This window comes from Cyanistes caeruleus, chromosome 2 (genome assembly GCF_971803275.1).
Source record: "Cyanistes caeruleus chromosome 2, bCyaCae1.hap1.1, whole genome shotgun sequence".
In the NCBI taxonomy this organism is placed as follows: domain Eukaryota; kingdom Metazoa; phylum Chordata; class Aves; order Passeriformes; family Paridae; genus Cyanistes; species Cyanistes caeruleus.
In genome coordinates, this window is record NC_141702.1 from 73,644,295 (window position 1) to 73,661,392 (window position 17,098).

Consider the following 17,098-nt stretch of genomic DNA (forward strand, 5'->3'; position numbering starts at 1 on the left):
TGAAATATACATAACTCAGCCAAATTTGTTAATGGAATATTCCTGGCTGCCTAGGGGGCCTAAGCTCTGACTTGTGGTAGGACACCTTTGTGGAATTTCTTGGTGCTCCTAGCCCACAGTGGGCACAGGAGGAGAACAGGTTTTTGGCGTTTGACATTACTTAGCTTTTATGCAGAGAACTTACTTTTCATAAAAATTGAGATGAGGAGGAACTGGTTAATGCAAAATAATGGCCTTTAGGTTAACAATGACTCAGAACTGATTTGACGCTGTATTACAGCCATTTTCTATTCCATACAGGAATTTTCTATTCCTATTTTTCCTGCATTGTCAATAATGCCTATTAGAAGTCACTCACTGGAACTGTGTCACTTTTTTCTAACTGGGGACCTGACACATTATTTTTTTGCAACAATGTATGTCCTATATTTTTTTAAATACATAAAATGTGCTAAGTTAATTTTGCATAGTAGAAATGTTTTTAATTTCTGGTAACTGCTTATTTTGGAATGTGATTTTTGTAGCGTAAACTTTCAATCTCATTTGAGAATTCTTAAAGGTGAAATTGGGAGAAATGTGCAAATTGCCTTACTGCAAAGGAGCTGGCTGTCCAGAATAATATCTCAGGATTGCAGTGCAGTGCACTGGTGAGTTGTGCCAGGTCTGGTATCTGTACATACATACATGAGGGAACCTTTCAAGAGAAGCTGATGTATTTGTAAGATCACCTACAGTGCTGAGATGAGATTCATGCTGCAGGTGGATGAGAGTGTATTTTCATGTGTGCATGCTTCTCAGTCAGCTTCCTAGTACCTTTCACTTGTCCTTCAGGTAAGGCCAGGGAAGCAATGACAGTCTGTACCTGCTGAGTATCCAGCCCTGTTTGGATCCACAGATCAAATTTATTCTTCCCTGGAAAGGGGGCCATCTGTGCATTTCTATATTGTCCTTTACAGCACTGCTCAGAGGTGCTGCAGTTTGGTGCCCTCATATCTGTTAGAGATGCTTATTTTCAAAGCAGATAGTTCTAGCATCTGGGAAAAGATCTCTTGGGGTTTCATCACTAATCCAGTGTAAGGAAAAAAAACCAAAACAAAGCCATCCACAAAGCAGTAGGACTGCAGAGGGAAATGCTTCTTTGTTTTTGTAGATGGAGGCTTATATTGCAGGCTGACATTCCAGCAATACTAACTTCATTAAGGAGGAATGCAGTGCTGCATTCTTACATGAGAGGGAGGATGCTGAACTGGGCTGGGGAGCAGTGGGACCCCCAAGAAGAGAAGATATATTAGGATGTCCTCCTGTAGCCTGGCTTATTCTTGTGGTTTACCTCCCAGTAGGCCTAGTAATAACCTGCAATCTTCAGGTATGACATCTATGCCCTCACAAAATCATCTCTAACCTAATTAACATGACAGATAAAGAGGGGGTGTGGGTAACAAATGGCTTTACTGTAATGTAACTCTTCTGTCACACTTTTTCCTTTCTGACCTAATATTCAGGTGTGATCGGGTGGTTCAGGGTATGTCACTGTGTTTGCTGTTGCAGTTTTACCCTCCTGATTGAGGAATAATGAATGTATTTCTCTAAATGCCTCTGGGCATGGGATCATTCTTGAGCTAGAAAGGGAAACTGACTCTTGAACTTGTTACAGCCTCTTAACAAGGTGTTATCTGAAGACCACAGCCCTGGCAGAACTGATACAGACTTTACCCAGCACTGTTGTGCCATCACAACCAACCTGGTGCCAGGTGGGGAGCCCACAGTGGAGGGTTTGCCCTTCTCCAGGACTGCCAAAGCCCAGGGAGAGACTGGGTGGCATGCTCATGTAATCTCACTCCTGTCACTTGCTGTGCAATTAATTCCCTAAATGAGCTTTTACTTACTTTTTAAGAAAAACTTTCTGGAGTGATGCTTACCAGCTTGGCAGCTGACGAGGGGCAGAGACAAGCTTAACATGGACAAACTCTTCTCTCTCTTACTGACTAGGGCTTCTATCAGCCTCTTCCAGGCAGGATTATCTGATTTTACTGGACCTAGAGAAGGAAGAGCTGGAGCCAGTGTAGCCCCCAGCCACCCTATCTTACAGACAGAAGTGAAGGGGCAGGTACAAGATGCAATCTCTGTGATGAAAAAAACCCTCTTTCTCTCCTTGTCAAAACAGCAAAAATGACTTCCATGTCATCTTGTGTGCTATAGCATGTAAATTCCCACCACTTTCAGAAATTCCATGTAGCCATTTTGATAGTGCTGTTAAATACTATTTTGTTTCTGTATGTGATATGTCAAGTAACGTGATAAACAGAGGTCTTACAGCTGCAAGCAGTATAATGCAGGAAGGAGCATGGAGACAGAAACAGGATTTTTTTGGATGTTGCCTTTTTTGTATCCAGTGTTACTGCTATTTTACAGAATATGTGATGTGTGGGCCAGTTCTGGATAGCAGCAGATGTGGTTTCTTTAACTTGAGGTGGGAGCTGAAGGAGGTGGCGATAGGAGGCTGTTTTGCTTGCTTGTTTTTTGAAAGCCAGCAAAGAAAGTATTTGTTGTATCTGCCCCTGTAAGGATCTGGAATGCTTTGGAAGGGTGGCTGTGAGGTAGCTCAGAGGCCCCTCAATATCTGCTGTAACACTGCAACACCTACTGTAACACTGGCCATGCCAGGCCTGCGTCTGCCATAATACAGACATGAGTGCAGGATCTCATTTGGAAGTCTGGGCTGGTCTTAAGGGGCAGAAGTTTGTTTTGTGGAGGGTTCTTTTTTTTTTTTTTTTTTTTTCTCTCCTCCCCTTTTTACTGCTGCTCCTTTCATGTTTAAGGAGCAAGCTCTTCATTTTGGCACTTGTGTCACCTGTCAAAACACTGTCCTAAGCAAGATCAAAGAATAGAGGACTGGTCAGGTAAATGTGTTCAGCTGGCATTGCTGCTGCAGCCTGAAACACCTGTCAGGCCTTGTCTTTTTTTTTTTTTAAGAGACTTGAAGACTCAGGAAAAAGTCTTTCACTGGCTGAGTTGTTTGTATTTGATAATTGGTAAGCAGTGTTATGAAACATCAGCTTTGAAAGCAGCACAAACCTCTTTCAAGATGATGTGCCATTCAGGCTGTGTCTTGTTCAGTCTCACTAGGGTGGAGAGCAAGTCCTGGTCCTTTAGTCTTTTGAGGTAGGCCAGGTTTCTTTTCCTTTCATTCATCTTTTCTTTATATGAAAAAAGGTGGGTGTGAGCAGGACACACCAGACCTTCTGAGGAAGGCGTTTATGTTTGGTCCTCTTGTTTCTCATCCTTTCAGAGGATCCCTTTCACATGCAGAGGATGAAACCTGTCAAATACCCAGCTCTGCTGATTTACTTTTGCCATGTTAGACCATGGTGCTACTACATGATGGCAGAATGCAAGCTTGGGTAAGGCTTGTTTGTTTAATAATAATGAAAAACTGAATCTGGTAAGCTGGCACTACAATGAACTGGGTAAGATGTTTCTCTTTTTTGTAAGTGGCTTCTTGACCATAAAGCAGGAATTCTGCATTTCTAGCTAAGGTGTTCAGGAACTTTTAACTCAGCATCTCTTGAAGGTGTGAATGACCTTTCTTCCATGCTCTCCATGCTCTCTGGAGTAGCACATGTATTTAAGAGTACTCTTTTTTTCTTTTTTGTTTTTTTCTGCCCTGTTTGTTCCCTGTTGAGCAAATGTGTTGCTTGGAAATAACTTGTAGAGTCACCTAAATGTTTAATGACTAAAAATTTCCAATTATTTTACATTGAATTCCCCTTTTTCTTATCTTTCAGATAATGAATATGTTTTTATAGACCTGGAGCAGAAGCTTAGCAAATACTTTTCAAAGGAATGGAAGAAAGAGACCACCAAAGTAAGAGAGCTGTTTAATTTTGGAGGCTGCTGCTTTTTTGTTGGACTACACAGTAAAATGAAAACTCTTTAACTAAGGTCCATAGAGCATTTCTTGAAGATGATCTGCAGAATAATTTTCAGTAGCAAGATGGAGTGACTTGTGCACAGCTGTACAATTAATTAAAAGAGCTTAAACAGCCCCTTATACAACTTTACTTGAGCAATAGTTACCACATGGTTGCTGCTTGGCTGCTGCAGAAGTGGAGAAGGTCAGTTGGTCAGTTTTCCATTTGAACTTAGTCTGGATCTTAGTCTGGAGACCTCATTTTTATCCTTAAGCAAAACAGCCTAAAATAACTTTTTGTGTATGAGGGAAATGACGAGCTGTGGCTCTTCCCAGAGTATGTGCAAAAGGATTGTGTTAGGAGAAGGATATTTTGTTTGAGACGAGTCCTAGTTCTTTAAGGCTTGCTAGCCCTGACAAGGGAGGGAAAAGCTATATGAAATAAAGACAATGTTATTGTTTAATACTGTTCATTCAGACATGAGAATGCCTGTTTGTGTGTGTTATTAACAGAGGGGCCATAGTCTAGAACAAAGTATAGTATGCAGTTGCTTTCAAATATCTTAATTGGGTCATTGTAAAAGTTGTAAATTACTTTTTCCATCTAGCTTAAGGGTTTTCTTTTGCAGAGTAGGCACACTAACCATTTCTGCTGCTTAGAGAAGTTTGTAGATAACTAGTGTGGTTTGGGGATCTCTCTTATTCCCAAGCATGTGCTCTGCTTTTCCCAAACGACAGAGTTATTTCAAGAACAGCCAGAGTCATGCCGAGGGAGGGGCTGTCTGTCCAGCCAGTGAGAGCTTCCCACAGCAGGTGTTTCTGGTTGCCTCAGGATGAGGGGTACGCTTTGAGGTTGCTCTGTGATTGGATTCTTGCTACACTTTTCTGGTCAGGCGAAGCGTTGAACCTGTGGTGTGATGCGAATCATAAAAGACTGAATGAGTTGCCATTGGCAGTACTACAGTCTCAGATGGGTTAGCCTATTGGACTGGGTTAGTTGACACGGATTTAATTCCTTTGAAGAGGTTTCAGGTGGAAAGCCCAGTCTAGCTGATAAAATAGGGTGACTATGAACAACTTCCAGATATAAAATGGAGATGTTTGCATGATCAAGAAACTGTCTGCATCAGATGTGGAGGGCATGCCATGTACCTTGTCCCAGTGAGGTCTGACCAGCAAAGCCTTGGAACTGCCTGTGGGAGCAAAGTTACTTGTGTGAACATTAAGGTGGCAAAGTAGGAAAGATGAGAGATTGAGCTAGTAAGTCATTCCTTTATTTTTTCCCTTTTTTCTTTTTTTTTCTCCCGTTCAAACAAGCCTGTAAGTCAGAAAGATAGGCTGTGGTTAAAACAACAGGCCTCGTGCTGCCTTTCTTCTGACAGCACTCCTCAGTGTGAGGCAGACACCAACACTGCCTTTTGGTCTGTGGCTGCAGGGACGTGTGAATAACTAACCACGAGCTCCGCCAAACAAAAGGCAGGGAGCTGATACCAGGCTGGTGCGCCTCAGCCGCAGGCAGTGACTGCTGAACACGGCAGTGTGTGTGTGTGTCCGTGCTGAGTGATGTGGTGTGGTGCAGGGATGGATGGCAGCTCCTAGGAGTGCCCTGGAAACGCCACAGCCGTGCCAGCGTGGCACGCTGCCCTGGCGCTTTGAGGGAGGCTGGGTTAAACTTGCTGCGTTCAGCACGAACATGCTTGTGGTGCTGCCAGCTGCTGAGCTAGGTAATTCTGGGCTAGCCTGGGGACACCCAGGCTACACTGGGACTCTTAGACCAGCTCATCCCTCATATCCAGAAATCTTCTGCTCTTCCTAGGATATTTTGTTGTTCAACCTGTCTGAATGTTTTGTGATGCCTCATTGTCATGAGCCTCCAAGACAGTCAGACTCCCTCTGCAAAACTTGCCAAGAGCTAAGGGTAGAAAATGAAAAGCAGTATGGGGAGTGAATTTTGGAGAAGAGAACATTACCAGATAGAGTAACAGGAATTTTGGATGCTGATCATAATTTAAATTGTCTTCTGTCTTTGCTCTAGGGGACAGAGAAATTCAGCCCTCCATTTGTTGCATTCTTTAGAGTACAATACTATGTAGAAAATGGAAGAGTAATAGGGTAAGTTCTCTTCTATCGTAATTACTGCATTTGGATTTATTCAGTGTGTTCTTAAAATGAAAGAAAAATAATGTTTCTTTGTTAACCTCATCTCTGTGAGCTCATTGAAATGAGCTTTAAAAATCTGCTTGAATTTTGTTTTTTGAAGACCTTCACAGACTTCCTCACTCAGCTATGAATGTTTTCTGCCTGAATCATACCCCATATCCCCTAGGAAAATTGTGACTGCTTTTCCATCTGTGTTGAAAGAGCAGGTTGAATGACGACATTATCAAAACACGATTAGCACTCTTTTGCTTGTGTCCTTTGGTTGTATGAAAGGCACTGGATGAATATACCAAAAATAGCTATTTATACTCCAAAGCACATGCTTTAGATCTGTTTTTTGTATTTGAGCAGTGCTCCGTGCAGTATACTTCTGGAAACAGACTTTCATGCACGGACAAAAGAAATTACTTCATAAGTTAAGAGTTTTTAATTTGTAGTCCTTTCACATGGAATATGGGCTGCACTCAAAACAGCACCACCCTCACCCATGGTACAGAACAAAGGATGAGGTGGTTAAAAATGAACAACTGACAGAGTTAATTTACGTCAGTGCTTCTGGTGTGGCTCTGTCCCTGGGGGAAGCCAAGAGCTGGGATCATTTAGGTGGATTAAAATCTTTACCAAATTTTTGGCATTTGTTCTTGTCTTGAACAAGGCTTGTGGTTTTCTATGTTTTCTCTCTCCATAGTCTTTCGTTTTTGGATACATGGCATTCTTATGGAGTCTGTTTGGCTGATAAGTGGTTTTTGTTTCATTTTGCTTTTTTTCGTACAAAGAGAGATTACCTATCATCCTGCCGCTCCCGAGTTATGCATCCTTCACCATCACAGGCATATTTCTCTTGCACTAGCAGTTTAATTGGAGAGGTTTGTAGAGCCATGCAGAAGTAGTTATCTGGCCCCTTCAAACTATACTTGCACACTTTACAAGAAGACTAGTGTCCAGCAGCTCTTCTACATGCACATGTCAGCAGCCTGCTTCCCATGATCTCTGAAGGCAGGGGGTGTGTGGGTTATCAAGGCTTTGCCGTAGCTATTCCTTATCAGTCAATCCCTGTTTAGCAGCTTGAGGAAGAAGACAAAAACAAGCCCAGGGCTCCCATGTCTTTTGATCTACCTTGCAGGGAATTAGCTGTTGAAAAGTATCATGAGCCTAAGGCAAGGTGGAACAAAAAAGCAGTGCCAGGTTTAGAGGGGAAAGGAGGACAGGTGTGCAAGAAACAGGACTGGGAGTCCAAGGCAGTTGATTCTTTTGGCTGCTAGAGACTTTCCAGGGAAACAGAAGTGCTTGATTGTAGTCAGTCTCCAGGTGTGATGTGATTTTTCTTTCATCTACCTTCTGCCCTAACTTCTTAGATCTTGTGCTCCTCCAGGTAGAAGCTACAATTTCTTGTGTTTGTGCAACACTTAGTGGGAGAAGGCCTTGATCTTGTTTTGGTGCTCCTTATATGCACAACTGTATCAGGGTGGCATTGGCACACATCAGACATGTCAAAGTTTAATCCCTCTCCTCTCTCAGCAAGATGATGTTTTTGAGAGGCCTTATCTGAACTTTGTTCTTAAAGTAAATTTGCCTTTGTCTTGCAGCGATAAGGTGGCACGGCAGCTCTACTACTGCCATCTCAAAGACCAAGTACTTATGTCTCATTGCAACCACAAAGAAGAAATCTACTTCTTGCTGGCTGCCTACAGCTTGCAGGCAGACTTGGGCAACTACAGAGAGAAGGTCCATGCTGGCAAATACTTTGAACCTCAGGCTTATTTCCCACAATGGGTAAGTTTGGGGGAAACATTTCTGTCAACAGATTATGGAAGGTGGTATCTAACTGCAGCCATGCAACTTCCCCATCTCCCACTGCACTGATCAGTCAGACAGGTAGAGTATCACCCTGAAGGTCCCTCAGGAGATATCTCTTGTCTTTCCACTGGATGTAGGTGCACGGTCCTGGGCTCATTTATCAGTGAGGTGGGTGGTAGATCCTTCCTTGGTGATGGAATGTGTTGGTGTTACATGAATAACTCTGACCATGCAGATGTCTTTGTTTAATTCTTCTGTGACTTAAAGGGCTGTGTGTTTCCAGTGGTACACCAGCAAGATCTGCACATCCCAAGCTCTCCAGAAAACCTCAGGGCTGCAAAGCCCAGTCTATTTCCCTTTGTTCCCATCTCTGTAATGCTTGCCTCAGGGATGGATAGATCTAAACCCTACGGGATAATACTGCTGTGCAGTGCCTCTGGTGCTTGCTTTGTCATTAATCTCTGCCTCAAGTGCAGTAAGAGGAAAGAGAAAGCGTTTGCATGTTTGTTTATAAGCATGTGCATGTGACTTGTGCCGTTCAGGACTTACAACTATTGAGAATTGATTTAGTTGTCAGATGAAGGCAAATTAGCTAAGACTGTGTTAGTTGGCTGTGTCCCAGGCAAGTTGCATCTCCCCTGTAAGATGCCACTGTCCCCTGCTTTGGGGAGAAGGTTCAGACCAGTGGCAGGACTTGTCTTGAAGACTGATTTTTATACACAAATCCTAGCCTGCCTGCCTTGCTGTGCAGCAGTGTATCTTTCTCCCAGGCCCTCTTCCCATGCCATTCCTTGTTATGGGGTGCCTGTCAGGAGGTAGCTAACAAAGGACTGGAAAAGTTGGGTCTTGTGTGCTGTTTCTGAGGCAGTTAAAGGGCTTATCACAGACTGTTGCTCACCTGTGCTGAGCCACAACCCCAAGCAAGTATGTGGGTGATTTATTACATCATTTCAAACAGCAAAATCTGGCAGGCAGGGGGACGCGTCTCTCCCTGCCCCTGGGCTCCCATGGGGAGATAGAGAGCAATCTCCTCCTCCAACACAATCACTCCCTTCAACATGTGCATCATATCATTTGGCCAAGGGCTGCCCTAAGTCTCGTGCCAGTGAGGAGAGGCAGTGCTGCCCTGGGCTGACCCACCCAGCTTTGAACCGTGGAGCTGGCACATCTCTTTCTGCTGACATTGCACAGGTGATGGCATCGATATTGTCCTCCACCAAGGCCAGTCTTCCTTGTGGGAGGGCAACTAATCTAGCAGGGTATGCAGAGGTGTTAGCAAAGAGAGTAAACAAGGGGTTTAAAGTGAAATGTAAGTGGGAACTGGTTGGTGGTCAGGTCTAGTTGTTTTCATCCAGGACAGGTTGTTTCTGGCAGGATGTTCTCAGGTTCCTGGTGCAAACCAGTTTTAAATGCCTCTGGTGGTGGGGGATGTTGGGAATTCAGCCAATCATCCCTCTTACCTGTCACTGCCTGAAAGGAACCAGTTGGGCATGGGAGAGAACTGAGCTGCCCAGTAGCCTTGTACAGAGGGGGCATGTGGGCAAACATGGGAAATGGGCACTGGCAGGGCAGGAGCAAAAGGCCAGACCAGTGCAGGTTTTTTACTGTTTAGTGAAGCCACGTGCCTGCCAACCACTCCTAATAGATAAAAAAATGCCTTGAGATAGTGTTATCCACCTCTTTGAGAATGGAAATGCTAAATAAGACTAATGTGTAGTTTCTGGTCTTAAAAGGAAAGCCTAGTATTTCTGCCTCATCAGAGATGTTGCTGCTGATTGTCTTGGCATGCAGAGGAGTATTTGTTATCTGTCCATAAACATGTATGGATGCCAAAAGTTAGAAAAACTAATTCCAGTACTTAAAAGTAAAAAGAGCTGACATGACCTCTGTAGTCTTGGTCAGTTGCAGTTTTGCCACTAGGATCTGTTTGGAGACATCAGTGTCATCTGAGCTGCTTTAAATGCTTATCCTCCAGGGATGTAGAGGCAAACACGGACTAACATCTTGAGGGAATATATGAACCTCCTCCACCTCCAGCCACTGCTTTGCTGTTGATCACAGCTGCCTCTCATGGGGATTGCTGAAGAGTTGCTGACCTGTTTGTTTTCTTTGTGGTTTAGATAATTGCAAAGAGGGGGAGCGACTACATCTTGAAACATGCCCCAGAGATGCACCGAGAACAGCAAGGGCTGAGCACGAAGGAAGCGGTGCTGAAGTTCATTAAGGAGTCCTGCCTGCTGGAAGATGTGCCTGTCCACTTCTACAGGCTGCAGAAGGTTAAACAAAGAGCTGCTTATTTTGAACTTCTCTCCCATCATTAATTGAGTGCACCATGGCATTTTTCTTTTTCTGTTTGTTTGAGGGATGGTTGCCCCTGATTTGGAGAGGCCAAACAAATCTAAAATGCTCAGCCAATGAGGCCTGTCCCCACAAACAAATCCGTTGCCAATATACAGATATAGCTGGAATTTAGATTTGCTCCTCGGCCAAGAAAGTGGCCACAGGAATGGCAAAACTTCGTATTTGTCCCTGCCTGCCAGTAGAATTGGACCAGGGAAATCAATGAAGCCTCTTTTTTCTTGTTGTAGTTCATTGAAAAAATGACAAGAGGTCGGCCAGCTTTCACACAAATGTTGTGTAATAACTGAAGGTGACACTGAGTCATTCCAACCTTCGTATTCCATTCCTTCTCCAACCCTGCCAGAGTGGCTGGCATTTTTTCAGCTGTATGCTTTTCTCAGTAGTTTTGGATTCCTACATTGTTGCTTCTTAGACTCCTTACCCAAACCTGCTTAAACAAAAGGCGATTCATTTTCACATGCTGAGTGTTTAGATCTTAGAAACAGAACTAAAGAGAAGTTTTATGTTCCACTTAGGTGAGTGAAACTTGCCTGTGCAATTAGGAATGGCTTGATCCTTTTTTTCCAAGTGGAGATACTCTGACAGACTCATAATTAAACTTTCTGGGTTTTTGTGCTCAGTGGGAATTATGTCTGGGAAGTATCCATGTCCTTTGAACATACCTGGCAGCTCTAGTTACTGAAGAAACATGCATTTTCAAGAGAAAATAAGTTTTGATCAGTAGTCCAGGCTTAGTTGCTTGCAAACCACAGATATACACCTACCTCTTTTGTTCTCTGTTTTGATTCTTAATGTTGTTAATGATGCAGTCATGAGAGAGTTAGTTACACTTGAATGCCATAAGAAATCCAGCTGGCAGGACATGATACATTTTATATCCAAAAGCAACCAAGGCTGTGAAATTAGTTGCTCTTAATATTTAAATTCCTGTCTGGCTTGAACTTAGGCATTATGTACTCTTCCATGTGTTGTTTGATCCTTAATATATCTTATTTCTGCCGTGTGACACAGTTATCTCATTTTGTGGTGAGAGGTGTTCCTCCTAGGTGATGCTTGTGTCACAGATTTCCTGATCAAGTGCAGAGGGATGCCAGGTGAAGGTGCTGGTGTGCTGACTACCCTGAGATTTCAAAAGCAGTCACTTTTGTCTTAACACCCTCCTCATGGCTTCTTCTGAGATTGGAAACTGCAAAAAAACCCACAACACACTCCATAGATCTCATTCAGACCAATACTGATTTATGAAGCTCTTTGTCCTTAGGAGGCAATAAATATTTCTTAGTGACTTTGAACTGAAGACATGGATGGTACCAGAGGCAAAGGGTGAGCTAATGTGTTGACACAAGGCTTATATCTTGTAAGCCAGATGAGGAGAGAAAGTTGTGATGTAAAGTTTGAGCTCTGTCAGTCCATACATTTTTACCCCCAAATTTTCTTTCTGCTTTTCCTCCTAACAAAAAATGCATGCATTCCCCTCCCTAACTCTGCTGTGGTAGGAGAGGCTGAAAGAACTAGTTTATGATATTTTTTGGTCTTCAAGCAAAAGAATCTGATTAGAGACCAAGTATATCATACCAAGATATGGTATGCATAACTCATGCAGCATGAGTTAAAAGTCAGTATTTCAACTTAGGTAATACAACTCATGTAAAACCACCCAACACCAAGGTTGAATGTTAGAATGAAAGTCCCAGTAACTGGGCATTGATTAGCTCCCCTCCAGCCAAGGTACACCTAAGATCTAGCAAATCCCTGGATGGAAACAGCAGTGCTGTGGCAAGGAGAGGGCAAGGGGTTCCCCTTCTGTTTCGGGCTCTCTGTCACCTGGAGAGCAAGAGTGGTGCACGTTCATGAGGACAGCAAAGACAGCATGTATTTAACAAGAGAGGTTACAAGGTGCCTCTGAGAACAGTAATTGTCCATACTCTCAAATCACTGAAGCTACAGGATTCCCTGTCCCGGGCAGCTAGGACATATGCTGGTGAAATGCCTGAGCCTCCCAGCATGAGGGGCTTTTAGGTGTAGGTATTTCAGGGGTCAACAAGGCAAGGTGCACTTTACAAACATAATAAAAACCAAATGAGCTGATGGCATCTGCACAATGAGGAGTCCTGCTACCTCTCCTGCAGTAGGTGCCAGAACAAGAGCGTGGTCTTTGTAGATTAACCTTTGACTCTTCTGTTCTTTTAGGATAAGAAGGAGGATCGACCGACAGTTATCCTGGGCCTGACCCTGAGAGGAATGCACATCTATCAGGTAACAGACTGCTGTGAAAGCCTTCTGGTGTAGCATTAACTCTCCCCAGTTCCCTGTCCTCCCCCTTCACCGCGGCTCCTCTGCCTCCCTGTGAACACCAGGCTCCACATATCTCAAATTCTTGGTTGTTTGCAAATTCTTTGCACATCGCTGACTCCACCCTGTACCTGCCAGTCCCTGTGTCACTCTGAGTTTGATGTGTTGCAGGAGGTGAATCACGTTCGCCAACTCCTCTACGACTTTCCCTGGTCACACATTGGGAAGCTGGCCTTTCTGGTGAGTATGATGGAATGGAGGCCATCTGCCAGTGGCTGCCAGCCTGGGCTGTGGCAAAGCTGTCAGCCTGCCCGTGCTGCTGCCCCAGGTCCTGTCACTTGCACACACAAGACCACAGCTATCTCTGGTAGCTGTGTGGCTGAAAATGTGCTCTTGCTCATTTCTCTGGCATCTTTCCTCTTTGTGCAGGGGAAAAAATTTGAAATCCAGCCAGATGGTTTGCCCTCTGCACGGAAACTGGTTTACTACACGGGTTGCCCCTTCAGGTCACGCCATTTACTGCAGCTACTCAGCAATAGCCACCGGCTCTTTCTGAATATTCAGCCAGTTTTGAAGCAGATCCAAAAACTGGAGGAGGCTGAAGGTATGTTGGGGAAAACTCAAATGAATTTGATAAGAGGAAAAGTACAGTCTGTTAGTCTCTCCTGTTGTTTCATGGTGCCTACTCTCATCTAATTAATGGTGTTTCTGCCTTATCAGGGAGCCAGTGATAGAAACAGAGGTGTTAGGTATGTTTTCAGTCCATTCCTAAGAAGTATTTATGGCTCCCACGTTGTGGGACTGTGATCAGAAAGTGTGTTTGTGTGAGAGCAGTAGAGGGGTAATAACTCCTTTCAAGTGGTTTCTGTCTTTCCCTTCAGTGGGGTTACAGCAGTGGCCTTGAGCCTTGTGCAACCAGTGGCACGTGCCAATCGCCTGTAGAAAGGCTACTTTCACTAGGATGATCGAGTGCCTGTGGGCAAAAAGCCCTTGGTTGTTCTGTGTCCATTAGTGTCTCATGGATTTCTCAACCACCCTCAGCACATACAAGCCATGGGAGAAATAATAAATCATTAATAAATACTAGCCACAGGAATCTTGTTCTTAGCTGACTTCATGCAGTGGTGGGTACTTCAAGAACCAATCAGTGCATCTGATTTTAAAGATTGAGCACTGATGTTCACTAAGTAATTGCTGTTTTTTGTTTGCTTGTTTTGCTTTGTTGTTATTGACCTTCACTCTGAAACTTACTGTTTTCTGTATCATAACTGCCTGTTCTAATGTAGGAGATGCTGGGTTTACTGCAGGTATGACTAATGCTTTTACAACATCCCGAGCATCCATCTGTTGAGCGAACAAAATACAAAGCTGTCCCTTATTTGTTCAGTAGCTGCAGCAGTCATTTATTAGTTGTTGGCTGGTGCCAACAGAACTTCCTGAATATATTCAGTTCCACTTCCTTAAAATTCTGACTGGTTTCTCCCTTCTTTGTTCCCCAGAGAAGAAGCGCTACCGGGAGTCCTATATCAGTGACACTCTCGACATGGACCTGGACCCGTGCGACAAGAACTCCCGTGGCAGCGGGAGCAGCGGGGGCAGCCGCAGGGATAACCGCCTGTCACGCCAGTCCACGGGGAGCCACGGCAGCTCGCACACCTCGGGCATCGAGGCTGACTCCAGGCACCGCGTGTCTGTGGAAATGTCGGTGGATGAGCCCTTCGGCATTGACCGGGTGCATAGGAAAGAGAAATCCTGCAGCTCAACCATCAGCTACGGTAGCTCTGGCATTGACAGTGGCAGCAAGGGGCGGGCTGAAGATGACACTCAGGATGATGGTAAAGAATTTGGACATGTGGAGCAACTTCTGAGCTGACTTTTGTCTTCTGCAGGAGGGCAGGGAGTAAGAGACAGCAGCTTGGAGCACAAGAGTGATGCTAACCATTCTCCTGCTGCTCTCTTCCTCCTAGAGCTTGAGCTGGCAGTAGATGAGCCAGAGGAGATGCCTGTAGATGAGCCTTTAGAGGGAGACCAGTTAGAGGAGGCCACTGTGGGAGAATCTGTTGAATCCCTGCCTCTAGATGCTGCTAGCTGCCAAGGTGAGATGGCTTTCTGCTGCTGCGCAATGCTGTTCTTTAAGGCTCTAGCAACAGGCATAATCTGAGTGATCTACAAAAACTCTTATCTCATTCTAAACAGCTGCCAGTGCTATTTACTGCCCTACTGCAACAGGATTTGCAGGCAGCTCATCTAGCGTTTACAGGCCAGCATTCTGTGTTGTACAGTGCTGCTCTCCTCTGTGCTCCTCAGTGTCTCCCTGCTCTAAATGTGCCAAGCTTATATTCGGTTAATGACAAAAAGATAATTGAGGTAAACCTTTTGTAGGGAAGGAATATGCTTTAATATCTTGTATGCCACAAAACAGCCTAGGGGCTCAACCACAGAATAATGGGATGGTCACAGGAATTCTTAGGTAAAGTTTTGTGGCTTGTGTCTGGCCTTAATATGTACAGCCTTTACAGCAAAGCAAGAAGAGTGAAAAGGGGACAAGTTGTCAAGAAATTGTTCTCTTGAAAGTTTTCAGACATTGATCTTTAGGGGCCAAAAATGAGTACTTGTGAGCAAAACTCCTGGAGTACTGAGAGTGCTTAATGATGCATAGTTATCTTAAGATAGGACTGTTTGAATGTGGCCTGTGAGAGCAACTTGCCTTTTCTACAGCCCACAAAACCTCAACTTGCTATGCTTTTCACTTCTTGCTTCTTCTTTGCAGCTATAAATCAGGAATCTCTGTCTGTGGTGCAAGTCACACTAATCAAAATGAGAGGCCAAAGTGTGGAATCCCTTCACCAGGTAAGGGAGTGGTTGCTCAGCAGGAGGGTCTGTGTGAGGGCATTGAACTGAGCTCTTGTGTAATGGAGATAGCTGTAAATCAGGACACCTGGATTAGTTTGGATTTGACTGATTTTTACATGGTGTAATCAAAACCAGCTGCTGGCCAGCTACTGCTCTCAGGAATAGGATGAGAGCAGCATTTGGGCTCAGAATAATATAGAAAGGTTTGGAGGAATCAGCAGGGAGATCTCACAAGCCAGTTATTATCTACCTTAGTCTTCCAGATGGGACATGGAAAATGAGCCACTTCCAGATTTTCAGTGCAATACAGAGCAAAGACCATCTATGCAGTTTGGATGCGAGTTGCAGACTTGGATCATCTTGAAGGCAGAAGTAGCTTACATCAGAGCAAAACCAGATGCTCAAGCTCTAGTTGTTATATCATTTGTGTGATTATAGTCTGTGTGTACTGAAGTCTTTGTTCTCAAAGTTTTCTTTTCATCAAACACTTGAGAAAGGGAAACTATATATGGTAAAGTATGTCACAGAAGAAGTTATATTTGGAGGAAGCTTATTAAAATGTCTTTTTAAGACTTCTTTTCAAAGTATAGCTGTACCCACTGGGGTAGAAATGTTGCGTTTTTTTGGAAAAAAAACCCAACCAAACAAAACAAACCACAAAAAAAGCACCTCTATCCTGTCTTCCCTCTCTTAATCCAAATTTGCCTTATCTGCTGAGAGTTCTAAAACTTTTAACAAAGATTTCAATCACTTTTTAGGACTTACTAAAAAATTTTCTGTTTTTCTTTCTGGACCCAGTCAAAAATTATAAGAAATTTTTATTTATCAGCAAAATAGTCCATAAAGTGCTGTAGGAGATTTAATTAAAATCTTTGTTATTTTTTTCCAAAGCTGAAGACAATGCAGTAAAAATCATAACGAATTTAGTCCTCTATTTGAGTGGAAGACTTAAGAGCTCATGGGTGGAAGTGGGAATCTTGCTTAAAGCTGTAATGTTTTTAAAGTTACTAATGTTATCATGCTTATGCTGTTAAATGATCATGAGGCATCTGTTTTATAAAAATGGTTCTGCTCAACACAGGGCTGTCTGTATGATTGCAAAGACCTGGCTGCCACTTTTGTGCATCACATACTTGGTGCCTCCTTAGAAAACTATCGACATCTTCCTTACAAGGCCATGTAAATAAAAGCTGCAGGGTTTCCTTAGCATTAACCAGACAGTGCAACATACTCCTATTTCTTGAAGTACAGCTGAGCCAGCAAGCACATGATTTCCTCAGGGTAGATTTTTAATTCCCCTCCCACGGCAGTGAGAGAAGTAATACTGGGAGGAAGTTTTCTGTGGTGCCAACAGAAGTGTCTTGGTTTCAAAATTATATTCTTGAAATTAGCCTTAATATTAGCATTTAAGAGGTGATTATTAAAGAGGCAAAGCAAGAAAAAAATGCAAATGTTGAAGCTGGAAATACTCTCAAATGGTTTATAATTCCTTCACAGAGGCTTGTGTAGCAAGATGGTGCCTCTGGGAATCACTGAAGATTTGTTGCTGCTCTCTGCAGAACAGTGTTATGTAGAAACTGTTGCAATTACTGGATGCTGTAACCCATTAGTTTGCATGGTTGCCTTCTGAACCTTCCTTTCAGCTCATTAGACTTTACTCGGTGTGTTCAAGCACTTGGGGTAGTTTTTTGTTAAGTGCACTTTGTCCATTTGAGGACAACTGCA

The 17,098-nt window shown here is 43.6% G+C and overlaps 1 protein-coding gene across 6 annotated transcripts in view; it reads left to right on the forward strand.

Moving 5' to 3' along the window:
- FRMD1 (FERM domain containing 1) overlaps window positions 1–17,098 on the forward strand; it is a 41,103-nt gene that overhangs the window by 20,779 nt on the left and 3,226 nt on the right. For 3 of the 6 annotated variants that reach the window (XM_086877883.1, XM_086877882.1, XM_086877884.1), the window contains exons 4-13: window positions 3,786–3,865; window positions 5,946–6,022; window positions 7,657–7,843; window positions 9,988–10,143; window positions 12,419–12,484; window positions 12,692–12,760; window positions 12,950–13,124; window positions 14,020–14,355; window positions 14,488–14,616; window positions 15,291–15,370. In XM_086877883.1, the coding sequence (XP_086734009.1) occupies window positions 3,786–3,865; window positions 5,946–6,022; window positions 7,657–7,843; window positions 9,988–10,143; window positions 12,419–12,484; window positions 12,692–12,760; window positions 12,950–13,124; window positions 14,020–14,355; window positions 14,488–14,616; window positions 15,291–15,370 (1,355 nt within the window). The remainder of the gene's footprint in view (window positions 1–3,785; window positions 3,866–5,945; window positions 6,023–7,656; window positions 7,844–9,987; window positions 10,144–12,418; window positions 12,485–12,691; window positions 12,761–12,949; window positions 13,125–14,019; window positions 14,356–14,487; window positions 14,617–15,290; window positions 15,371–17,098) is intronic. The other 3 variants (XM_086877885.1, XM_086877886.1, XM_086877887.1) reach the window with 1 other exon arrangement.